The 27544-nt window shown below is 32.1% G+C and overlaps 1 protein-coding gene and 1 pseudogene across 3 annotated transcripts in view; one reads left to right on the top strand and one right to left on the bottom strand.

The window, feature by feature from the left end:
• LOC145259765 (dnaJ homolog subfamily A member 2-like) overlaps nucleotides 1-14720 on the top strand; it is a 46934-nt gene extending 32214 nt beyond the window's left edge. For all 3 annotated transcript variants that reach the window (XM_080117503.1, XM_080117504.1, XM_080117502.1), the window contains exons 6-10: nucleotides 2236-2366; nucleotides 7204-7346; nucleotides 9801-9999; nucleotides 11939-12066; nucleotides 13880-14720. In XM_080117503.1, the coding sequence (XP_079973629.1) occupies nucleotides 2236-2366; nucleotides 7204-7346; nucleotides 9801-9999; nucleotides 11939-12066; nucleotides 13880-14074 (796 nt within the window). In that variant the 3' untranslated portion in view covers nucleotides 14075-14720. The remainder of the gene's footprint in view (nucleotides 1-2235; nucleotides 2367-7203; nucleotides 7347-9800; nucleotides 10000-11938; nucleotides 12067-13879) is intronic.
• Nucleotides 6451-6584, bottom strand: LOC145260071 (U2 spliceosomal RNA; annotated as a pseudogene).
• Nucleotides 14721-27544: the final 12824 nt, after the last annotated feature.

A 27544-nucleotide genomic window follows, 5' to 3' on the forward strand; every position in this document is an offset into this window, starting at 1 on the left:
TTATTTTGAATGCTTTTATACAACCTTTGATTAATTTCATTTCGTTTTTTGCATTTTTCAGAAATTAAAATGATATCAACTGAAAACCAATAAAAGAATAAAAATTATTAGAATGGGGAAGAAAAAAGAGCTTAGTAATGATCTTAGGACTAAAATTGTGAATTCACATAAGGATGGTTTAGGTTAAAAGTCAATTTCCAAGAAATTTGAGGTCCCTACAGCAACAGTACAGAGCATCATCAAAAAATTCCAGAGCCACCACACAACAAACAACTTGATTGGTAGAGGAAGGAAAAGGAAACTGTCTGCTAGAGCCACCAGGAATATTGTAAGAAGTGTTAATGCAAATCCAACCACCACTACCAAGGACATTTTAGAAAATCTGGAGTCTTCTGGCATAAAAATATCAAGGCAAACATTGCAAAGGACTCTGCATGAAAATGGTCTGAAAGGAAGAAGACCAAGAAGGACTCTATTGCACACCGGAAAACACCTTGCAGCACGTCTAAAGTTTACTAGGAACCATGTGAATTCTCCAGAGTCCGTTTTCTCAAGTATTTTGTGGACTCACGAAACAAAAATTGAATTGTTTGGCCATATGGATGCTTCTTACGTTTGGAGGAAGAAAGGAGAAGCTTACAACCCAAAGAACACCATACCCACGGTGAAACATGGTGGTGGTAGCCTAATGTTTTGGGGCTCCTTTTCGGCTAGTGGTCCAGGTAGTTTGGTCAAGATAGATGGAACCATGAAGAAGGAGCAATATTTGGAGATACTCCAGAAAAACATTAGACAGGATGCGGAGAAGCTCCATTTAGGACCAAACTGGGTCCTTCAACAGGATAATGATCCAAAACATACTGCCAAAATAGTCAAGAAATGGTTTGAGGATAATCAAATTAATGTTTTGGAATGGCCTAGCCAGAGTCCCGACCTGAACCCTATCGAAAACCTCTGGCACATATTGAAAACTGAGGTTAAAAAGCGGAAACCTAGAAATTTGAGGGATTTGGAGAACTACTGCATTGAAGAATGGTCAAAAATCAGTGTTGATGCTTGTAAAAACCTTGTTGATAAATATCCAAAACGGTTACAGGCAGTTATTAAGAATAAAGGGCATGCTATTGACTATTAGTAAGAGAGGTATGAATAATTTTGAACTAGTGCCATTATTGTTTTTCTTTGTATAATGTTTCAAACTTGCATAATTTATTTATTTGTTGAGTTTAAATTAAATGCTTATGCTTGATTTATTGTTTGAAATCCCTTTAATATTGTCTACCTTCTGGTTTGAGCAATAATCTTATAGAAATCTCAAAGATCCGAGGGGTATGAATAATATCGGGCACAAGTGTATATATTTTAAGTAAAAGTTACAATGTTTTAAAACCTAAATTCGCTTTCTACTTAGTATTTTTGGGGCTAGTTCGGTTATCAAGTTCTGGATGATTTTTGTTTGGCAATATCAACCCTAAGTTCGGAATTTGTCTCTTAACAACATGAATTCTGGTGGGTGAGCAGAATGCACCTGATTGATTACATAATGTGTTGAGAACTGGCAAGGCAACCCGACATTGTCTGGTCCTTTCCAAACTCTGTTACCTCAGGAGTGGGAGGTTGTCCCCTCTTGCTGTGTCAAATTATTGGATCATCTATCCCTCTTGCTGAATCTGATTATTATGTATTGTTTAACTGTTGCTTTGACTGGGGCTAAGCCCCCCTCCTCACTAGCCTATTGTCACATGAACAACTCCTCCTTCAAAAATAGAATTTATTTCACTTTTCCCAAAGTCTGAGATGCATTGGTCATCATTACGACTAGGACAACAGCATATTCTTTTCATTGTTTTGACCCTCGCGTGTGTATCCGTTGATATCTTATATGCTTTTATATACAGTGATGTGGTTCTCGGTTGACTAACTGTCAGATATATACTTGAGTAAAAACAATGAAAAGAATATGCTGTTGTCACAGCCCTAGTCATCACTGTCTACTGATTTATACTAGTTGCAAGTGTCTATACTAGTCATTTCACCAGCCGGGTTTTCCTTCTTTGGGGGACACCCCCACCCACCCCACTTGTTGCTTGTGACGTCACCATCGTGAGACCCCAAAACCTCTTCTTTAATATACAACATTCTGAGATATAGTTTTACTGTTGTTAGAAATTTTTTTTTTTTCTTTTAATTGAAAGCAAATTTGTCAAATCTCAATCCCAATTCTTCTCGTTTCAGTGCTGGTGGCCGAGGAAACGTTTTGCCGTGCCGAATGTGTCATGGCCATGGTATTAAGAAAACTATGCGCCAGCTAGGACCCGGTATGATGCAAGAAATACAGACGACATGTCCAGAATGTCGTGGTGAAGGTATGGATGAAAATTCCTAATCCTAACTCTGACAAAGGAGGGATTGGATCTAGTAATTTATTCCCATTCGTCCGTTCATTTGTTGGCAGCTCCCCCCCCCCCCCCCCCCAGTAAAAAAAAACCCCCCAAAAAAACCATTAGTCATGGTGAAAGTAAAGTTTTGCTAGAATAGATTTTCCGGATAATTCTAGTTGCACTCCTCGGGGGCATTATAGGGATAAACTTGCTCTTAAATCGTTCATCTGTTTGTTTGTTCGCACTTTGCTCAATAATGATACTTTTTATTTATTTTTTTAAATTTTGCGCAAACATTAGTCATGGTGAAAATAAATTTTTCACTCGTGGAGGAGGAGCCCCGCATGCTCGGCCTGTTTTGCTTGTCTCCTTTGTTGAACCATCTTGAAATCAGTAACAGTTCTTGTCATCTCGAAAATAGTAATATATCCAAAAACATTATGAAAATTCAAGTACAACTTGCTGTTGTGTTTTTAGTAAAAAAATTAAAAAAAAAAAAGAAAAAAAGTCCATTGCTATGGTCTTAAAAAGTCTCCCCCTGTACTCGCAATCCTCATTGTTTACCTCTAAAAACAAAATGCAATTTCTTCCAATTTTCCATTTAAAATTACTTTTAACTATAATCTTCTACTCTATGAATTTTCGTAATTTTTGGATGTATTATTTTCGACATGACAATTAAGTTGTTTTTGCTTAAAACAACATTTTTTGAAAAAAATTAATCCGACTTTTTCTTAACAAGCACCCAATCTTTTTTACTTGTTTCACCAAAACGTTAAAAAAAAAAAAAAAAAAAAAAAATTACGCATTCCGGGTGCGAACTCGCAAAGCATAGGATCAAAAGCAAGCACACTATCCATCGGACAAACAACAGATAACATCGGATGGTATCGCATTGCAAATTTATCTCTTTAAAAAGAAAGAAACTTGTGTTTGCGTGTTGAAGATTCAGCGTCGTAGCGCCGATTTTTACATGGACCCCCTCCCCTTTCAAATGTGTCAAATGTTATCTACATCAACAAAGAATTTTTTTTTTCTCTTGTTCGTATCATTTGGATTAGCAAGATCTGTGGAAATTCCACGGTGGCATTTTTCATGTAATATATTGCTGTTGGGCATGCTGTGGACTTTAGCGTGCATGGAAACTCTGTGGTATTATTGTAGCCGTTTTGTTAAAATTGTAAAAGTATTTAAGTAATCTGGTTAACGTAGTGTTAGAATATATCTGATTGTTACGATTTATCTCCAATATCCTCATAGGAATCTGTGACATATTTCCATTGTATGGATGCCCGCTGTGAACGGAAACCTCACAATATCATAACATCTTCAGTAGCAATACACATGGCCGTTAAAACGCTTTGGATAATCACAGATTTCAAGAAGTTTCTGCTAAAATAGTCATATTTTAAAAACCAAAGCACTTTAAGTCTTCAAAATACCGTTTTGTTCAGAAATGAATTTACTTTCAAATGAATCAGTAAATAACATACGTTATATATTTTTAGAGTTTTAAGCAAATAAAGTGATAAACATGTGAACATCATAAAACAGCATTTTCGGTAAGATTTTGTAATGACCCCCCCCCCCCGATTTCTAAACATTCGTATCGTGTTTCTGTAAAGAATTTTTTTAATGAAATTTGGAAATTAGCCGAAAGAGATGTCATTTTTAATAATTTCGAGTGTCCGAAATTCATTTGACCACTCATTTTTTTTTTTTTTTTTTTTTTTTTTTTTTTTTTTTTTTTGTGTTAAAAAAAGATTTCAAAATGGTAAGTATTGAAAATTTTGAAAAAAAAATTTCTTCGGACACTCACTATTAAATAAAACAATCTTTTTACTATGTTTATTCGTTAAAAAGATGATTGAACAGTGTTTTCTCTAGTGGTTAGTAGCAATTTAAAAACATAATACCCGAAAAAATCGTTATGAATTTGAATCAAGACTTCTGTAGTATTAGTGATAGTAGCTGTATCAGCAGCAGCAGTGATAACATGGCGTAAACAGACGTTTGTTTTTGTTTTTATTCCAAATCGATTTTTTTATTTATTTACTTTTTTTTTTTTTTTTTTTTTTTTTAATTGAAAAATTTGGTTATAAAAAAAATTCTTACATGTTAGAGCTATTTCGTCAACCATACAAATATTTTAAAAAATTGGGTAGTAGTAAATTTTAAAATATTTTAACAAGTGAAAATGTGAAATATGATTTTGGTTCACGTGTACGATTACGAACGGTAACACACTTCTAATTTTCGTCCCTTAAAAAATGTTTTCAGTGAATTATTATCGAATGGAAACTAATCTACCCGATTATTAAAAAAAAAAAATTTTTTTTAAATAATCAATATTTAAATATTTGTAGTAGGTGCTCAGTTAAAAAATAACAACGGTAGGAAAAGACATGAAATGTAATTAAAAATCACAATAACATTAATTCAAATTTTTTAACAATTTGTCAGCTTTAGCAAAACTTGTTTCTTTTTTTATATTTAAATAGAATTTAAATACTTGATATTTTTCCAAGCATCATGTTTTCTGTTATTTTTAAATAACATTTATTTTTGTCTGTTTGTCATAATTCTTGTAAAGTTTCACAATGGGTATGAAACACCCTCTTAAAAAAAAAAAAAAACGCTTAATTCTATGTCTAATCCTAGGTATGAGTGGCAAGTCTCCTCCTAAAACCTTCAGCCTTAACAATAATGTTAAGTACAAGTGGCAGAGCTCCCCACTAAACAAACTTCCCCTGTGAGCTCATATAAATGTAAAAAAAAAAGCATAAAAACGTTTGAAGAAAAGTGCAAATGATTACCCCCTCCCCCCCAATAAATTGGTCAACTGTCCTAAAACGCTAGGATCGTCTTGAAATGGTGAATTATTTTACATTTATGTGAAACCAACCCCCACTCTAAATTCTAAAATTGTTTTTGTTTTGTTTCTATAAAGTCTTCAGGATGTTCACACATAATTTTCTTTAGCCCTATCATTAACCCAAAGTCAGAGTGGCAACCTCCCTACCTTCTCATAATTGCACAAAGACCGTCTTAAAATCATGCATAATCGCCTTTTAGAAAACAAACAAAAAAAAAAAAAACACCCAGGATTTATCTATCATAGGAAAAGGGGGGGGTGTAACTGCCCTAAAGTGCTCGAATGATTCAAAATGGGAAATCATTTTACATTAAATTCTAAAATTTTTGTTTATCTTTTTATTAAAGTTTTTCAAGTTGTTCACATGAAATTGGCTATAAAGGTAGAATCACATATTTTGGAGAGGTGGTCAGATGGGGAGGGGTAACAGAAGGTATTAATCTACAATAATACCAAAGAAATATTGCAATATATTCATTTTTAACCAATCCTAGATTTCGATTTCAGTTTTTGGCACATAAAATGCATTACAACTAAACTTTGAGTTCTAACTTTTCTTTTAATGAATACATGGCATTTGTAAGCAATCGCAGCATATTTATATGAATTTACTGCAGATTATTTGGAAACCATTAATTTCTGGAGATTTTCAGTAGCATATTCAGATTCCTTGCACAAAAATACACTTATATGGCAAATTTCATTGCCTAGTCTTGTGTTTTAACAAAGATATAGCATTTTTACTGAAATAGTGCAAAAAATGTGACAAAACGTATATGGTCTTATTAAAGAGAGGAAAATATCCAAACACACAGGGCATAAAGATAGTCGTAACTTCCTTGATTGGATTTAAAGATTCTTTCTTAGCTCATCAAGCTCTTTCTATAGATACCAATATTGAAATATTTGAAGCCATTTAAATTTTTTCATGTGTATTGCTATCTTCAGACAGAACAATCCTAACCCTTGGATTCTAGCCAGAAGACCAAGAAGGTATATTTTAATTTTACGTACGGCCCAAAAGCGGTTTTTACATTGCCTTCTGTGATTGAGATCCTTTTTATTATTGCCTGGTCGTAAAATACGCTTAAATATGATATTTTAAGTTGTTCAGATTTCATATATATTATTGTACCGATTTACAATGCCTCCCCACGGGACAGTTAGACATCAGGGTCGTTTTTTAACATGGAGAAAAGGTACAAAAATAAAAATTGTCTCAGTTGTGAAAGATTTCTCCTCCACTGAAAGAGAACGAGAAATAGAAGTGCCGCATCTGGAGAACAGATACTACACTTTGATCTTGGCCAAAAGGCCAAGTAAGTTGTGATTGCAAAAGTAAAAAAAAGTATTTGGGTGCCATCAGCTAGAATTGAAACCGAAAGCAAAATTGTAGCATTCAAAGCTGGTGATGTTACCACTCTGCCAACGTGACGTGCATATGAGCTGATTAAAAATAAACTAAGATGCATGTACAAAATGTATCACGATTTTTTTTTTTTTTCAATTTTGACCCCTTAAAAACTATTTTAACCAGTTAAAGACTCCTAAAAGAACAGTCCATAAAAAATCCAATCATTTGAGGCCCCTAGTGCCGCTCTGTGATTTTTAGTTTCAGAAGAGATGGAGTTTGAAAATATGGAGACGGACAGACATATAGCCTTTTATATATTAGATTTATAATTAATGGTTCTGATATCATGTTAAAATCTATACTCGATCTGCTTAGGATGTAATTGTCGACAGCATTCTTTCTCCACGGTTGTTCTATGATAATGTCAAGATGAGAATGATAGTCCAAAGAATGCAAAGAATAATCAATCCTTATCTCAAAAAAAAAAAAAAAAAAAAAAATTCAGAAATGTAAAAACTTGTGTTTATAATTGAAATGTTAAATTTGAATATGTTAATTTTTTTTTTTTTTTTTAATTTTTTTTCTTCCCCCAGGCGAAACTTATAGCGACAAGGACAAATGTGGGCCATGTATGGGAAGAAAAGTTGTAAATGACGATAAAATTCTGGAAGTTCATGTTGATAAAGGCATGAGAGATGGACAGAAGATTTTATTCAGGGGCGAAGGCGATCAGTTGGTGTGTATTCTCTCTCTCTCTTTCTTTTTCCCTCCCTTTCTCTCCCTCTCTTTTATAAAAAGAAAAGTGAGAGAAAATGCAAATCTTCCTAAATTTCAGTTTTCTCCACCCCTACCACATCCTACACGGAAGCTATTGGGCCAGGACCCTCTTAAAAATTCAAATGTAAGTCATAAAGTTTTCTGGGGAAGATCATGGAAATGGTTCTAAATTTCAATGTGTCACAACTCTGTGCTCCTTAGAAATTAGATATTCCTGATTTTAATGATCTTTAACTCATAACATTCAGTTTTCGTAAATTTCTGTTTCTTCCAACTCTATGCATTGGCGGATGAAAAGTGGGGAAGTTAATAAAATGTAATGATACTATGAACATAATAAAAGTTTTTCTTATTAAATCCAATAAACATTGGGTTTTCCTTGAACATTTTTTTTTTCTTTTTTAACCTGTTTTTTTTTTTTTTTTTTTTTTTTTTTACCCGTTTTTTTAACCTTTTTTTCTTACCTTTTTTTAACATTTTTTTTTACCCATTTTTTTAACATTTTTTTTTACCTTTTTTTAACATTTTTTCTTACCTTTTTTTTTAACATTTTTTCTTACCTTTTTTTTTAACATTTTTTCTTACCTTTTTTTAACATTTTTTCTTACCTTTTTTTTTAACATTTTTTCTTACCTTTTTTTTTAACATTTTTTCTTACCTTTTTTTTAACATTTTTTCTTACCTTTTTTTTAACATTTTTTCTTACCTTTTTTTAACATTTTTTCTTACCTTTTTTTAACATTTTTTCTTACCTTTTTTTTAACATTTTTTCTTACCTTTTTTTTAACATTTTTTCTTACCTTTTTTTTAACATTTTTTCTTACCTTTTTTTAACATTTTTTCTTACCTTTTTTTTAACATTTTTTCTTACCTTTTTTTAACATTTTTTCTTACCTTTTTTTTAACATTTTTTCTTACCTTTTTTTTAACATTTTTTCTTACCTTTTTTTTTAACATTTTTTCTTACCTTTTTTTTAACATTTTTTCTTACCTTTTTTTAACATTTTTTCTTACCTTTTTTTTAACATTTTTTCTTACCTTTTTTTTAACATTTTTTCTTACCTTTTTTTTAACATTTTTTCTTACCTTTTTTTAAACATTTTTTCTTACCTTTTTTTAAACATTTTTTCTTACCTTTTTTTAAACATTTTTTCTTACCTTTTTTTAAACATTTTTTCTTACCTTTTTTTAACCCTTTTTTTTTTACCTTTTCTTTAACATTTTTTCTTACCTTTTTTTTTTACCCCCTTTTTTTTATCTTTTTTTAACATTTTTTCTTACCTTTTTTAACATTTTTTCTTACGTTTTTTTTTTTTTTTTTTTTTTTTTTTTTTTTACCTTTTTTCCGTATTCTGTATTTCCTATCTCCTCTTCTGTCTTCCCTAGTTGTTTTATTATTGGCTCTTTTAATGATCCAATTATCTCATAATGACTTATATATATTTTTAAAAACATTACATACTACCCTTTATATGTTGTACATACTTTTAATTATTTTTTACCATTTTATCCCATTCTTCATTCTTATTTCATTTCTTAATGTCATTAAGCCAGTTTTTTTTTATATATTTGTATAAATCTGGCCCTTCTCTTCTGACAAGAAGCATTTAAATTTCTAATGCCATGGCCTAAATAAGTTTTTCTTTTAACTTTTCCTTATTGTTCTGATAATACAATAAAGTTATAATTTTATTTCTCTTTCATTTAATATTGTTTGCTCCTCTTAATAAAGTGAAGTAAATTGTCCTCCTCCTCCTTCGTGTAAAATCAATCACTGTGACTAATCACAGGTGTTATAGAAAATTCCTATATGATCACACTTCTTGCCAATAACCGATGCTTTTGAAAATGATCCAGTTTCCGTGCTCTCATAAATGTCACGCTTAGAAGTTTTGCGTAACTTTTATTCGTGCATAAAATATCTACTACTCCTTCACCAAACTTTTTTCATTGAAAGCATTTTTTGGCTCAGACTGTTATTGTTTTATTTTTGTGATATTATCTTTCACCCATTATAATTTCTCCTAAGTAAATTTAGACTGCTCCCTTCAGCCTATGTTTTTTTTTTTTTACGGTGTTTTGATTGGCTGTTTATAAACCTAATATGTGTAGAATATAATTTCCGAACTATTTAAAAACAAAAATTTTTGGAAACCTAACGGAATTAGTAAATTTGTATAAAATTTTGAACAGGATGTTTTACTTAATCCATTAGGGTACATTGTTCTCATTTTTTCAACCATAACCAGATAAGTGTTAATTTTTTTTTATAATGGCCTATAGTGAAGATTGAACCTTCAACCTCTAGAAGACTGTCACTTAGAACTGGTTTGTTATAAAATGCATCTAACCGTTGTGCCATATCCTCGTCTCTTTTTTTGTTTTTTTTAATAAATAACTTTCTTCATTGCAGCCTGATGTTGATCCGGGAGATGTTATCATCATCTTAACCCAAATTGAGCACAAAAAATTTGTCCGCAACGGAGAAGATCTTTATTATAAGCATACCCTTGGCTTGGCTGAGGCACTTTGTGGCTTCACAATGGTGTTAAAACATCTGGACAAACGTCAGTTGCTGATAAAGTCTGAACCTGGACAAGTCTTCCGCCCAGGTAAGTGCCAGCACTTTTGCTGATATAATGTGTGTGTGTGTGTATAGATGTATATCTCTGCTATTAAATAAAATGAACTTTGTGAGTTCATTCTCTCTGGACTCCAAAATGGCTGGTCTGATTTTTATGAAATTTCACACAAAGGTACTTGGTGGTTAGAAGTGTTTATACATAGGTTTTGTATCAAAATATCTTTGATAATCAGATGAAAGAAAGAACGGGTGAATTTGACCATACATCACAAGTGCATTTGAGAAGTTTTATCACCACACAAACCGAAGGCCCGACATAGAAAATTAACAGTAGGTTCTTTGATAAGGCTGGCACGTTCAAAATGAATGTTTCTGTTTAAAGCACAATTGCACTATGATACTTGACTTTTGCATTTTAAACTTTCATTCAAGCCATCTATATATATATATATATATATATATATATACAGGGTGGCCACAGTCACGCACCAATGTTAATTAAAAAAAAAAGTTAAATATTTTTTATTTTTTTAAAAAATTTTTTACTTTTTTTTATTAACATTGGTGCGTGACTTTGTGGCCACCCTGTATAAGCGAAAATGTATGTATGTGTTTTCGCTCTTTATGTATGTCTACAAAAGGCTTTTTTCGCCGTGATTCTCGGTTGGCTCGCTTCTTAAAACTTTTTATATGCTGTCTAAATATCTATGACTAAGGAACTTGGGTCGCAGCTATCTTTAATTTACTTGACTTTTACAAGTTATTTTCGAGATATTTTTTGATCGCAGCGTAGCGGGGTAAAACAGAAAATGGCTTCCAGTGCAAAACTAGGTCAAACATCACGCGACTTAACGTTCTCGCACCTGTTAATTTCGCTTTATAAACGTCAACTTAACACACTTATCAATTCATCTATTCCCATGGTTGAGATGGTTAGGTCGTAGGTTTTTTTTTCCATTTCCTTTCCACCTCCGCGTCAAAGTTTGGGGTTCAAGCTTACCTTTCTACTAAAACTTTTTTTTTTCTTTTACACCTCCAAACACCTGGGCAACGTTTTTTTTTTTTTTAACAGGGTTGTTTTAATCTAACCCTCCCACCCCTCAACACACACACCTCCAAACACCCGGGCAACGCCAGCTAGTTATATATAACTCATAAAATAAAAAATTTAAATCATAAAATGTGCAAATGTATTGAGGTATAAGATACTGCAGAGAGGTATGTTAAGCTTGCGTTCTATACACTGCGGTGGGTCCTCTACTAGAACAGGTAATCAATTGATTTGATTGTGAAATAGATGATTTCACAGATTGTGATGACAATAAAATATGGGATCATCATTCGATCCTGGACAACATTGTGTGTGTGTGTGCGTGCGTGCACGCACGCATGCTACCCAAACAGTAGCAGAAATTGGCAATGAAGTGAGCGACCAACAAATCTTTTTTTTTTTTTTTTTTTAATTTTTAACCCGCGTTTGCCCCCAACAAGGCATATCGCCACTTTGACGTAAGGGGCTACTATTTGAGACCATGTCCATTTACATTATATTTAAATTTCCACATATCAGTACAGTTAGGGAAGCAAGTAGCAGGAAGGGAATTCCAAAGTCTAGCTGTTTGAGGGAAGAAACTATTAGAGTAGTAAGCTTTCTGGCATTTAGGAACCTTTACAGTGAAGGGGTGTGATTTTGTTGCTAAGTGAGATTGTCATGGATATGTATGTTGAGGGGGCTACTCTGTTTGGAAGAAAACGGCTTGCCTTGTAAACTTGTCTATAATTAAATTTATTTGCTGTTCTCATTTGTGAGGTATTTCATTCCAATCTTCTGGGTCACCAGGAGAGAATATGTACCATTTTGGGGCCTTTTTGTCTCTTTTTGATTTTGTATGTTGAACGCTTATGGAAATTGTATTTGTAGGTTTCAGTTTTCTTGACTTTTTTTTTTTTTTTTTTTTTTTTTTTAGGAGCCAGAAAAGTTATAAAGGAGGAAGGAATGCCAGTGTATAGGAATACGTTTGAACGCGGAGACTTAATTATTGAATTTGATATAAAATTTCCACCACCGCATTTCATTGGAGAACCAGAAATCAAAGTAAGTTTATTTGAATTCTCTTTTTTTTTTTTTTTTTTTTTTTACAAAGGAGTCACCACTTATCAAGACTCAGAGGCCACTCAAGGATAAGGGTTAATAAGTGTACAGTGGTCAATGGGACAATGTTGTAGTAATTGTTAGTGAAATTTAGTAAATTGGATTACTTAAGGCTCATCAAGAACTTGTTTACATTAGACTTGAAGACGATCATAATATAGTCAGTCAGAAAGCAGGCAAATGAAAGGTGTGCAGTTCTAAGAAAGAAACTTTGTTCATGGAATCTACATTTTAGGTATATTTTGAATATAACTAAGTATTGTTATTTATTATAATGAAGTTGTATTCCTATCTGTTCATGATTTGATTAATATATACCAAATGTGGATTGTTTTACAAATTTTCATACTTAAAACAGACTTTTGTATACTTTTATTCTGGCATGATTTATATATATATATATATATTTATATTAGGAGGTATATTTGATAAATAAAAACAAGGAAAAGAGTGCTCCATGCGTTTGAGTTAAATTACAAGTTATTTCAATAAATGGGATAAAAATTACCCGTTCATATCTTCAGATGGTTTAAGTTAAAATAAATTATAAGGAAAAAAAATTTTTTTTCTTTTATTACATATCGGCGCTCTATGGACAAATGTATCTTTAGTTGACCTTTGACAACTAAATATTTTCGTTTACTAGCCAAATAGAAAAGTTACTAGCCAAACCCATATGATTTTTAGAATATGACATCTTCGTTCTGTGACGAGTATGTATATCAAAAAATTTTTTTTTTTTTTTTTAAGTGTAATTCTAAATATACAACAAATTTTATGTAGATACTTTAAGATATAAACATTCTAATTTCTTTAGGTTTTTTTTTTTTTTTTAAACAGCCTTCGTTAAAAAAAAAAAAGTATATTGTTCTATTAAACTTTATTTTTTAAATAATTAACTTTGTTCGTTTTATTAAAAAAATAAAGTTGAAAAGATATTTTCACTAAGTTGTGAGCTTTGCAAGATTGTCAGGACAAGAAATACAATCACCAAAAGATGAGCGTTTCATTATTTCTAGTTGCCACTTTGAAAAATTACTTGCAAATGTGACTATTTTACTTGCAATGTAGAGCCCTGCACATGGATATTAAAAACCAAAAGAGTGAGTAATTGGATAGAAGGGGGAAAGGGAGGAGGGGGGAAATATTAGAGGCAAGAAAGTAATATATAAGTAGAACCCTGAGATACGGCATTAAAAATTAGTACCAATACAGTACAGTATATAATACACATGTATATAATCAAATAACACCGTAACGCAGGGCAAATACTGTAACCAATAACTGGAAAAACATTGTATTCTACATTGTAAACTGAAAATACTGTATCCTAGGGCCACTGTATTCCGGAGTTCTATCGTACTATTTAAAGGAAATTGACTTTCGAGAAGTTATCTCATTTGTATATTACATTAAAGAATGTCTATTTTAATAATAATCCTTATGTTAATAGAATTGTTTTATATTTATAAATATTAAAGTTAATTCATTTAATTTATTTGTAATTTAATTCAATTTTAATTAGAAACCTACATCTGTTACGTTTAACAGAAGTAAGCTTTATTTTTAAGGTATGAGAGTTATTTCCCTGTTAAATTTTCAAGATCTGCTTAGCTTTTTTTTTCTTCTTCTCCCCCCCCCCCCCTCCGCTTTATTTTTGTCATTTTTTTTTTTTTTTTTTTTTTTTTTTTTTTCGCATTCGGTTTGTATTACAGTTTTTGTAAATTGCAAACATGTTTCTTTTTTTTAAACTTAGGAGTTGCAGAAGCTTCTCCCCGAGCCGCCTGCCATTTCCATTCCTATGGATGATGAGTCAGTAGAAGAAGTCACTTTGACTGAGGTCTCCAACTCGCGAAGAAACAATCGACGCAGTGAAGCCTACGATGAAGATCATGACCATTTCAACCATCGAGGCAGTGCAGGCGCCCACATGCAGTGTGCACATCAATAATTTGAGTTATTCTAAGTGTTATTCGATTGGATGTGGAATCTGTCCGATCTGATATCAATTTGTAAATTCTTGTACAACATGCAGTAATAATTATAAACAAAAAGCTCTTTTTTTCTTTTTTTTTTTTTTTTTTTTCCACCATTTTGAGACTGTAAAACAAACAACAAAAATATCAACACTCCCATTTTCTTGCTTTAGAAGAACCTCTCTTTTTTTTTTTTTTTTTTGCCAGAACAGAAAGAGTGGACACATTTCTTGCCTTCATTTCTTAACACGTATGGATAGGTTGTGCGGATGTGTAGATGTTTGGTGGGTAATTTACTTGTTTTAAAGTTCCGTGTCATTTCCAGTGAAATGAGTATCCATTTTTTTTTTTTTTTTTCTCTCTCTATTCTTCTACCCCTCCCTTTCAAAAAAAATAACTCGTTTTGTCATTTTTGAAAGGAGAAAAAAATAAAACAAAGAATTTTTTTTATATTTTTATTGGACACTAGACATTTCACTGGAAGCTCAACCTGTATTGTTAAAGATACTAAATGTGGCTGGTTCATCAGTCGATGGATAACCATAATAATGCATAGTGTTCAATAAAAAATATTACTCATCTTGAAACATTATTTCTATTAAAAAATTGTGTGTGTGTGTGTGTGAAAAATAGCAAATCAAGTTAATATAAGAAATCCAAACGATAACAATTATAATTTTTGATTTCTGAACATATGTAAATGATTCTATATTACTCTTTTCATTTTATCTTCAATTTAATACAACTTTAGCTCTAGTTGATCTAACTCAACTTCTATTGAGCTAATTATTTATCTTCAATATTTCAGACGACTAATTCGTATGCGTTACCCTATTTTATAGGGTCAGCTTAATTATTTACCGATTGTTGTTCGTGTTAATCACTTGTCAAGGCGACTTGAGAATACGGTTTAATGAAATGGATTGTTCATTAAGAAATGAGGTACACATTAGCTGGAACTGGTTGTTACTGCAATAAAAATGTTGAAATTAAACATGGCAGATTTGTCTTCAACAAAATCTTGTAAGAGCAGATAATTTCCAATTTTTTGACACATCAATAATGAAACTAGAAATTCTACTAATAAACTTGTCATGTAGATATATTTCCAAGCTGGAAATAAACAGGTTATTACCCTTGCATGATTTGAAGACAAGTCGTCATTTTTGTTTGTTTTATTTTTATTTATTTATTTTTAAACATGCTAATGTCTGCCTCCTCAATTTAATTGGCAATTCAACCATCTAGTTAACCCTTATCCTAAAATGGTTTTTGGCCTTGGTAAGTGATTCTGTCCTTCTCTCTTATATATATATATATATATATATATATATATATATATATATATATATAGCCAGTAGAGTTTAGTTTCCTAGAAGTACATCCAATGAAACATGTGTCTACCAAAATAGTGCTCAATGAGTGAACAGAGCAGGTATATTAATTTTATTTATACAAACATTAATGGCTACATATGTGCATACATGTTTCTGTAATCACCCACGTTGGGGGATTACATCTTCAGGCCAAGAATTACCGTCGACGGTAATTCTTGGCCTGAAGACGTAATCCCCCAACGTGGGTGATTACAGAAACATGTATGCACATATGTAGCCATTAATGTTTGTATAAATAAAATTTATATATATATATATATATATATATATATACACACACATATATGTATGTATGAAAAATGATTTTAGTCTAGAAAAAATATGTGGATACCCATTTCCCTGTGGATGATTAATGGCCATGAACGTATGAATTACCAGTTGGTGAATAAATGTTGCTCCATAACTGAACGGCAGTGACCTTGATATTGGTAATCGATACTCCTCTTCTTCCTCCTCTTCCTTATGCCCTCCCTCCCTTCCACCTGATAATCTGGCAGTTTCTAACCCTTACTCTTTATTTTATATCTTTTCTTTATACAAAAAAAAAACTGAGTGCTTAGATCTTTGCAAATACTCTCAGCTTATTTTTTCCACTTTTTCTTTGAGATTAAACTTTGGTTACGATAAAAAAAACCAAAAAAAAAAACCATTCATCATTCATAAATAAACCAATTCTTCAACTTTAAAATTCCTTTCCGCACTTCTCTCTCTTTCTCTCTGTACCCTTCCTATATATATATATATATATATATATATATATATATACACACACTAGATTTCCTCTTCGTCTAGTTCATAAATTGTGACTAATGGTTAGTAATTCCACCTGGAATTTTTTTTATTTATATTAAATAGATTTACAAGTAGTACTTTTAAATTCAGAAGAACTTTTTATGGATTTGGGGTTCGACTTGTTCGTTTCTTATTTTTAAATGAGGAGTTTGGTTATGGTTTTTTTTCTCTCTTTCTCATCTACATTTAAATATTAAATTTAAAAAAAATATTTCAATCGGATTATCTAAGTTGTTTAAACGTCCCAGAAAACAAGTTTTTGGAATTTATTTTTTATATATATATATTTTTTTTTTTTTTTCATTAAATGGAAACTAAAATCACCCAATGACTTTCTAACCTTTCAATGGATCAAACGCGGAAAATATTGGGAGGAGGGGGATACTGAAGTTTTATGAAACCTTGCAGACTCCACTAATAAAAATATTTGAACAAATACTTAGTCTTCTAAATTACTCATTACCCGTCCCAGGATGGATAAAAATTATTTTTCCCCAAAACAAAACCCCTTTTAACACTTTTTTTAATCTGTAAGAAAATTAAAATCGAGGTATCATGCTATTAAAGTTTATTCTATTCCAGTTTTGATCCAAATCCATTAAATGATTTTTTTTTATAGAAAATGGCTAAAAATTAAAGGGAGTCTTAAGAACAAACTGAGATTCAGGGAATCTTGCTCAATTGGTGTCTAATGCCTATGGATTAAATTCCATGCAAATTTGAAATATTTGATTTTTGAAATGGCGGGGGGGGGCACTAAACTAATCTTAAAATTAAATTGAACTTTTAGGGAATATTTATTAATTGATGTCTAAAATATCTATTGTTAAAATTTCAAAGATTGAGGGGTATCTGAATTTTTATGTAGTGCTTCCTGCCTCCCTCTTTGATTCCCTCCCCATTCCCGCATAAAACTAAATTAACCAAAATAACATTTTACTCACCTTTTCACCTAGTAACAGTGTTTCAAACTATGTAATGATCAGTTAATTAGTTTAGGAATAAATCCTGTGCATATAAACATGACTTTATATATAAACAGGGTCCTCCTCTTTTGTTGTAAGAAATTTTTGTGTGCAACGGAAGTCGTTTTTGTAGATCTTGTTTTCTAACAAGGTGTTTGACTCTCTGGATAGTTTTCTCGGCAAGATTACTTGGTAGTGTTCATTAACTCTTTAAGAGGTCCTATCCAAAGATTCCCTTCTTTTTTCCTCTTTTAAAACTACATGAAAATAGCCTTCACAGCTAACCTCTGATGTAACTGGCGCTATTCTTAACTTTATTTTTTTTGAATATCTAACGTGAGGAATCTTCCTTAGACTTGAATGGTCTGGGATTTTACATAACACATAAATATCTAAAACAAATTTTTTTTTTCCTTGATTATTGCAATTCACTCTAATTTCCAAATGATGAAGATTAATAATTTGAATTTAACAATTATTCTCATCAGCTCTATTCACAATGTTTCAGCTGATTTAAACCTGGATGGAATTTTAAACTGAAATAGGGTTAGATTATTCTTGTTCTGTCAGCTAGGTAATAAAAAAAAATTGCTAAATTTCTGCTATTCTTAATACCTTAAAACCTTCAACCATTTCCATAGAATCGTTTGTTAACCAACACAGTTAATCGTTAGGCCACGTGTCTCCCATGGATTAGATAGGTTCAGTTTAAAATTCCATAACGGTTTGAGAATTCAACTTTGGAAGATTGGAAACTCTATCTACTGAAACATTGATAATAAAAAGATGAGAAAAAAAAATATTATCGGGATTATTCGGACAAAAAAAAAAAAAAAAATCCTGACAGGCTAAATGCATATCTTGTCTTTCTCCCTCCGCAGGCCCCAATTCTCTATTAAATCATTCATAACATTAACATGTCTTGTCAAACCTCCAATCCAGGGTCCACTATCTCCTGCATCCCTTTTTTTTTTTTTTTTTTTTTTTTTTTTTTTTTTTTTTTTCTTTCTGAATGCTAATTGTCCACACAATTAATTTCATCCAGAAACAAAACGGTACGAAAAAAAAAAAAATTCCGATGTATTTGTAAATTCCAGTAAATTTTCTTCATGATTTAAAGTAAAAAAAAAAAAAAAAGAAAAAGGTAAATGATTTTAGCCGAGATAATAACTAAAACATGAAAAAAAAAAAAAAAAAAAAATCTGGCTTTTCCGATAATAAAAGAATACTGAAACGTTAAAAATATTTAATCGTTTTTTCTGTTCGATTGATGAATGTGTAATGCACGTCTACGTCTGATGACCTGAGAACATATTTTTTTTTATTTAAGCAGTTTAGCCGGCTTTGCTCAGTCCCTATGTACTCTTCATAACTTTATGTGCATATAATATATGTATATAAATATATCATAACATATGTGTATGTATATATATACATATATCATATAATATATATATATATACATATCATATAATATATATATATATACATATATCATATCATATAATATATATATATATACATATATCATATAATATATATATATATATATATATATATCATATAATATATATATCATATAATATATATGTATGCTGAGAAAAAAAAACGGTCAATTTTTTTAAACTTTGACTCCCGTTATGACCCCTGAATATTTATTGTTTTGGGCTCAAATCAAGTTATTAAGTTAGATTCATGTCCAAGGAACCTGTCTTAAATGACAAAAAATACTACTTCAAGGACAAAAACTGGCTGAAGATAGATTGCAACCTAAAAAGCAGCAATTGTTGGAAACCTCGCTCATGAAATGTGAGGACAAAAAAGAGAACCAAGAGTTACGTGTCTGCCAAAAGTAACCCCAAGATCCATTTTCTATTCTTTTTGCCCCTTCCCCCACCCCCTCTTGATAAAAGGGATTGGACCTAGTAATTCAGTCCCGTTTTTTTTTTTTTTTTTTTTTTTTACACAAACGTTAGTCATGGTGAAAATAAATTTTTTCCAAAACAGATTTTCCGAGATAACTCTGGTTGCCCTCTAGGGGACATTATAGGGGTAAAATTTCCCCCTCAAATCATTTGTCCGTGTGCTTGTTTGCAATCTTCTCAATAACCATTCCTTTTATTTATATTTTTATTTTATTTCTTTATTTTTTATTTTACACAAACAATAGTCATGGTGAAAGTAAATTTTTTACTTGTAGAGGGGAACCCCGTATGCTCGACTTGTTGGGTATGTGTTTGGAACAGGAGACTTTGGTGGTATGGTCATGTTTAAATAATGGATGAAAGTTCTAGAGTTAGAACAATATCTGTTCCATTGAGCTACTTCCCAGCCGATTATAATATAGTAGTTTTAAAGTCCAATGTAATCAAGTTCTTGTTGAACCGTCTGCTTAAATAATCCAATCTATACCGTCAACCATTACTAAATTACGACTTTACATTCATTAGCCCTTATCCTCAAGTGGCCTTCTGGCCTTGATAAGTGGTAACTAAAAAAAAAAAAAAAAAAAAAAATGTAACAGGGTCAGTTTCAGTTAAGCCAAGAAAAACATGGGAGAAAAAGGCATAAATAAAGACCAGGTCTGAGATAGGTTTGTTTTGAAGTCCATTTCTGAAAGCTGTTCAACTGAAGATGAGTGACAATTGTTTGAGAAATCAAAGAAAAAAAAAAAAAAAAAAAACCCTTCAAATTATTAATCTCCTATCTATAAATATAAAAGCGAAAATGTGTTGTATGCTCGCTTTTTGTGTATGTTAAAGAAAAACTTTTTTCCAAGAAGTGATCGGTCGACTTGCTTAAAACTTTTTATATCACACCTAAATGATAATATCTACGAGTTAACAACCGGGGTCGCCTGTCTATTTAATTTGCCCAACTTTAAAAAGATAAGTATTCAAGATTTTTCGATCGCGGCACGTGCATTAAGCTTTTTCGTATAAAAAAAAAAAAGCCAACAGATTCGCGGTAAATAAAACACTGTCTTGCACTCAAAGTTAACGGTATTAAGTTGTCAAAAACGAGCACCTGCCGTTAAACGTAGTGTTTTTTTTTTTTTTTTTTTTTTTTTATTCAGCAAAAACCTGGGACACCCGGCCAACGATTTCTTTTCATTTATCCAAAAATACACACACCTCCAAACACCTGGGTAACCCCCGCTAGTTGGGTATAAAGGTTAGTGTTTGGTAATGGGCCTTGTCTGAGTCATAACAAATATTTAAAAAAAAAAAAAATGGTACTGATGCCTCCTTGAAAACCCCTTGATGATGCTCTAAGATAATTGGAATAATTCTGAGAAAAGAATGGCATCCTCCCCTACATCTGTAATAACTAAGAAAAAAAAAATGCAGCGTTTGGAAGAACGTGAGCACCACTTGATACTTTTTCACAAAAAGAAATTAAATGTTTGGAGCATAATGGTACTTTTTTAAAAACTTTTTCTTGTGTCACGGCATGTTCATGCCGTAGATAAAATTATGGAAAGTGTTCTCCATCCGCTTTGGTCCATTGCTTGTTCTCGGTGTCCGATGCTACTGTTGATACCTGTTGTCCTACACATCGAGTCTAATATCCTTTGCCTTCCCCTGACTCTTTAGTGTCGTTCGATACCCTCATTTTCATGCAATAGCTATCCAACAAGCAAATATAACGGCACTGCCTTTCCTTTCCGATCGACCTTCATTCTTCTTTGGACTTCAGCATTTGACACTCTCTGTCCAATAAATGCTAAGCATTCATCGATAGAACCACGTCTCGGCTGCCTAAAGACAATCTTACGATATTAACCAGATATATTTATAAACCATATAGAGGTCAGTGCAGTGAATAATATAGAACAAAAAAACTTTATATGGAAGATATTGATAAATCTATGCTGAAGTAAATTACATAAATATACATATCTAATGTATTTATGATACGTAGTCTAAAATGTCATCTTCGTTAAAGTCTTTATCATTTTGATTGGCAGAAAATCTATGGTTAAGTATCCACATTTCAACAGACGTACAGTAGAACCCCGAGATACGGTGGCCCTATTGTACGTGTTTTTTTTTTTTTTTTTTTTCTCCAGGTTGCAATGTTTTTTCCGGCCTTTGGTTATGGTATTTGCCCTGCTTTATGGTGTTTATAATGTTATTTGATTATCTATTTTGTTGGGCTCTACTATATTCAAAAACTTATTTTTTACATAAAAACTTTAAAGATTCTCCTTGATATTTTTCACGTTTTGCGACACCTGCTCAAAATTTCAACTTTCAGCACTTACGTCGTCTTTCCATCGAATGCGTCATATATAAATTAGCAGAGCCCATGGAAATTCCACCTAGTGAGAAATGTATTTAACGAACAAATCTTTTGATAAAGCTTGTATTTTTCTGAATAGCACAAAAAAATTAGGTTTTGGATAGAAAAAAACAATATAATTTTTGAAGGCCAAACTTAATGAAATTTGGCTTCAAAAAAGACCAATCAGGTGACAAGTGTATATGATGCTGCCTTGCAATTCTGAATTTTTGAGATGAGATGTGAATGTTCGTATTATTTTGATTAATCGGACTATTATTCTTATCTTGGGTGCTACTAGCCTAACTTAGTTTTGGTCACTGCACCTCGTAACCTTCTTCGGGTGTTGGAGACATATTTCCTCCTCTCTAAGGAAAAGAGGGGTAAGCTCTGCATTGCAAGAATTCGACCGTGGGTTTGAGGGCAGGTCTGTACCTATTTACTATGCCTCCCCACGGGACAGAGTTAGACACCAGGGTCGTTTTTTAACGTGGAGAAAAGGTACAAAAATAAAAATTGTCTCAGTCGTAAAGGATTTCTCCTCCACCGAAAGAGAACAAGAAATAGAAGTGCGGCATCTGAAGAACAGATACTGTAGATCATAAATAAAGTTCAATCTTCAGAGGTCACTAATAAAAAATTTTTTAAAAAGTAACAAAAAAAAACTCCTTTGAGTTGTTCCCCTTGCGGTTTTTTTATTTTTTATTCCCCCCCCCCCCCACTAATATTAACAATTAGCATAGATATCCCAAAATATTTTGTCCTAGGAAAGCCGTAAAAAAAATATCTTAGTGATCCCTGAAGATTGAACTTTCTTTATGATCTACGGACACACCCTCAAACCAACAGTTCGAATTCTTGTAATACAGAGCCAACCCTAAGCATGTTCTCAACATCCGAAGAAGGTCACAGGTTGCAGCGACCGAAACGGTGTGCTAATAACGCCCAAGACGAGAATAATTGTCTGATTTAATCAAAATGATACAAAAACGGTCTTCTTGTGACGATGAACGGTTCTACGCATGCGCCAGATGATGTCATGACCTGATTTACTTTAAATAGTTGAAAAACTGAACAAATTTAATGTACGTCGCATTAGGTTAGTTGATTAGTGCGTTGGTTCATTATCTAAACGTTTTGGGTTCGAATCGTGGTGTGAGATGTCTTTTTTTTTTTTTTTTTTTTTTTAAATTTAAATATTGAACCAGTGTTATTTAAGCCATTTTTCACGTAACATTCGTTTTTTTTTTTTTTTTTTAATATCGAAACAGGCTTATTTAAGCCATTTTTCACGTGTTTGTTTTTCTGTTTTCATCGTTCGTTTGCCTTACGTTAGTTTTTTGTGTTTTTTTTCCCCCGCTTAAGTTTTAACGTTGTTTTCTTTTTTTTTACTTCGCTTATAACAAACAAACCTGGTCATTGACGTTGTCATCATCGTCGTAACGCTCGACAACTTCCGGGCGCGCACCTGTCAACTTGGTTCTTACTTAAATAAATTCAAACATCTTTCACTAACTCATTCTGGCTGGCCGATTTTATTTTCAAACTTCCCCTCAGGGCTTCGGGTTCGATCCTACCCCCCCCCCCCACTCCCAGGTTCTTTTTTATTTAACACCACACACACCTACAAACACCCGCTAAATCTCACTTGTCTGTTTAAATGTATGTTTGTATGTATATCTGCTTAAAACTTTCTACAGAGACGACGAATTTGCACGAGATTGGTATCATTTTGAAGCTCAACCCTTTGGACGACAAATATCGAAAAATTGACTAAAAACATTAATTCCTTCACCCTCAACTGGGCACTTTTCTTCAGGGAGGGGTCGCTTTTTTTCACCAATATTTTTGTAAGTCATCCCCTCTTTTCAATTGACTAGCCTTAATTTTATACCTTTGACCATCACTACTTCCGGTTTAGTGATGGACGCAATGGTTAAAATGTCACTTTTTTTTTTCTTTTTTTTTTTTTCCCCCCTCTCAACACACACCTCCCAACACCTGGGCAATGTCGGGCACCCAGGCTAGTCTTTAATAAATTCAGGAAGGAACCTTCTCAAAAACAGAATGCAAAAGTGGAGACTTCAAGTGAAGTGAGAAATTTAAGATGGCTGCATCTCTGAAGACATGAGGCTTGCAGACAAATAGCAGGAACGCAACCATTTTCAATTATTTATTTGCCAACATAATGTGTCGAACCAGGATGTTAGTTTGGTATCTATTTCTCTAAATTTTCAAGATATAAAAAACACTTCATTCAAACTCTTTGGCTTAATGTTCACAGGGAACATAAATTGGAACAGATATATTGAGGGCATTGCCAAGGCTGCTGCAAAGAAGGTGGGCTCTCTCTACCATGCTAGAAATTTACGCCCGAGAGTATCCTGTACCTCTACAAAGCCACCATTTGTCCATGTATGGAGTATTGTTGCCAGATTAGGGCTGATGCATCTGCTACTAGTCTCTCACTCCTGGACAGGGTTCAAAAGAGTCACCAACCAAATGGGTCTTGCACCCAGCTAGGCTTCAACCTATGTTGCATCCCTCTGTCCGTTTTACAAGTATTTTAATGGTAGGTGCTCCGAAGAACTTCAATCCTTTGTATACTCTCAACAATCAGCTAAATCGAACCTACACAACAGAGATCTCTTGACATCAGAAAGCCTTTTACTCTAATCATCCCCCCCCCTCAAGCTGCTAGACTTTGGAATTTCCTTCCAGGTCCCTGGCATGCAGAAGATAAACTGAAATGTAATCAGACATCTTGCTGCTCAACTCCCTACATAGTATTCCTGCAAATTATGTCCTCAATAGTAGCCCCTTACATCAAAGTGGCACTATTCCTTAATTGGGGTGAAAATGCAAAAAAATAAATAAATAAAAAAATACCTTATCTTCAGAAAAAAGTGGTTATAGTCAGTTAATGTACTTCCTAACTTCCGGAAGTGGTGACAAGGCAAATCGGTTCCTTCACTCTTCATTTGTTTGTCAGTATTTCTATTATGAAGCGATTTATTGAAATTGAAATAACAATATAAGAAAAGGACATTATTGCAAAGTATACAATAAAAATTTAAAAAATTTATTTGCACTTTTAATAAAATTTTAAAAAATAAGGTGTTATTTGAAATTTTATAAGAAATATGTTTATGAAATTATAAAAATACGTTTTTGCTTTTTTAATTTAAAAAATAAGCTTTTTTTTATTTGTATTTATATAATAAATATGTTTATGAAAGTACAAAAAATAAAATTATTGAAATTAAAATAAATGAAATTATTGAAATCGAAATAACAAAATTTCAAACATCATAAAAAAAAAATGTATCCAATATATAAAAAGTTTTAAAAGATTTAAAATGTTTTCAATAATTCTTTTAAAAAAAGTGCAAAATGTATTTTCAATAATTCTTAAAAAATAAAACTAATTTTTAATTAAAATAAGACCAAAAAAGAAACTTTTCAATTATTAAATAAAAAAAGAACAGAAAAATGTAATAAAAAAAAAAGAGTACATACACAGGAAAAATATAGGTGTGAAGGAGCTGATTTGCCTTGTGATCACTTCCGGTAGCAGTCATAATTAAAGTTAGGAAGTACGGTAACTGACTATAACCAAGAAAATATGTACAATCACTTGGAGGCATAAAACTGTGTTCATTTGTGTTTGCGTCTATTAACTGTACAGACTGGTATTGTCTGTTGTTTTCATCTGAGTTCAGTGCTTGATTTTGATGCAGCTAGAACGAAAATGTCATGTTCCAAAAATCATATAAATTGATCAAGTAGTTCTATTTCTTACTTATAAAATTTGATTTTCTTAGTTAAGCGAGAAGGGGGCCGTCTCACAATCCCCATCTTAAAGAAATAAGGGGAGATAACTCAATAATTATTCAAGAATACTCAAACTTGACATCAAAATCTGACCCAAGTATTGTCATGGCATGGAATATGTGCTAAACATTAGGGTTGGTTTTCCATATGGTGGGGACATCTCCAGAGAAGATCTTAAATTGTTCACTCAGTTGTCACGATTAAAGTAAAAAGAAAATGTAATAAGACCTCAAATGTACCTCTCCATCGTACAGTATATTAATACTCTATCACTGATTGGGATAACTTCTGAACATTTATATCAGATATACTTCTGCATTCCATTTTTAAAAAGAATGTGTCGTCTATAGTATGTGACCTGATGGAATGGTTAATTGTTGGTATAGACCGCTTCATACTATCCAAGAAATTTTAGCAAAAGCCTAATAGCCGGATAGTGCTGCTGCCTTTGCACACAGAAACACCTATTTCCACTGCTTTCAACAAAATAGTTGTTACGAAACTAAAGCCACATTTAGGATTGCTAGCAACCACTGTAAAAGAATATGAGAGATTCATATGCTCTGTACATTAAATTTAAAGTAGCTGAACAGCAGCTTGGTTCTCACCAGTTTTACTGAATAACAAGCAGGTTCTGAACAGAGATGTGTTTTCTATCGCAACCATCATCAATGGATTTGGGGTAATTTCATAAGCATCAAAGTAAAAAAACTTTGCAGCAAATTCTGCCCTTTTCTACCATGACCACCTACTGCCTATATTATCCTTGAGTGGCCTCCGGACTTTGTAAAAAAAAAAATTAAAAAAATAAAAACTCCAGGATATAAACAAATTGTATAAATTTTATTTAGTATTATCCCAAAAACATTGACAAAACATTTTTTTTTTCCTTAAACCAATTACTCCAAAAATATAAATGATATTTGCCATGTGGACTCTGATGGAAATAAAATTATATCAACTCTCATAGTTTTAAGTACACAATTTTTTTTTAGCATGTCATAAACCAGCATAAGCTACATCGTCATAAATTGTCCTAATGTCATTAATACATCAGCCGTCAAATTCAATCTAATAAATAATAAACACTTATCTTTTTGCTTTAGTCAACATTTTTATTATATTATTTTATATGCAGTTAACTACTTATGTTTAGTTTTTATATTTGAATTTAGCAAAAGATATTGTGTGAATGAAAACTTGATTATTATAAATGGTAATAATTTAAAAGTCATAAAAACCATGTCTTCCTTCAACCTTATAACTAAGCTTAAGTCTTTGTGGCAGTAAGAAAATAAAAACCTCTCACTATTTTTTTGTTTTCCGTTTTTTTTGGGTTTTTTTATTAGTGCATGGTTAATTTCATGAGAAGTTACACTTATTATTTGTCAGTTACTGCAAAAATTATAGGTTGTCTCAAAAATGTACAAATGTACTCACACTTCAACTCTCATCAGTAGGGCTATGACAAGAGAATATCTTTTCATTGTTTTGACTCTCGAGCATATATCCAACACAGTTAATCAATTGAGAACCACATCACTCTCTAAAAGCATATAAAGTATTAACTGATATATAATCGAGAGTCAAAATAATGAAAAGAATATTCTCTTGTCATAACGCTAGTCATCAGCATTGTCTGGAAGAAAATAATCAATTTGAACATTTGCAAACATGATTCTTCAATTAAATTTGTCTTCTGCATTCAAAGCTATTTCATTTCACTCAATGTTCATAAAAGGTTTTATTGTCATTCGAAGTGTGAGTACATTTAAAGAAATCTTCTTTTTTTTGTGACACAAACCATGGTCGTAATAAAGCAAAAACAACATGAGAAAGCTTGCTTCAACTTATCAGAGTTGACAGTACGCGCAATAAGGCCAATAATGATTGGTATTTCTTAATTTACTTGCCTCCCCACGAGGGCAGAGTTAGACACAAGTTCAGTTTTTAATGCAAGGAACCCCCATCCCCTCCAAAAAAAAAAGAAGGGGCATTCTGAATTGGGACAAAAGTAAAAGTTGCCTCCATCTAGAAAGATTTCTCTTTCAGTGACCCACAGAAAAGATAAAGTGTAGTATGAGAACAGAATCTACACTTTGTTCCTAGCCAAAATGCCTGTGTGTCCCTATTTACTTGTCTCCCCATTAGACAAGGTCAGTTTTTTAATGTG

This window comes from Euprymna scolopes, chromosome 35, assembly GCF_053919585.1.
Source record: "Euprymna scolopes isolate OS-2025 chromosome 35, ASM5391958v1, whole genome shotgun sequence".
In the NCBI taxonomy this organism is placed as follows: domain Eukaryota; kingdom Metazoa; phylum Mollusca; class Cephalopoda; order Sepiida; family Sepiolidae; genus Euprymna; species Euprymna scolopes.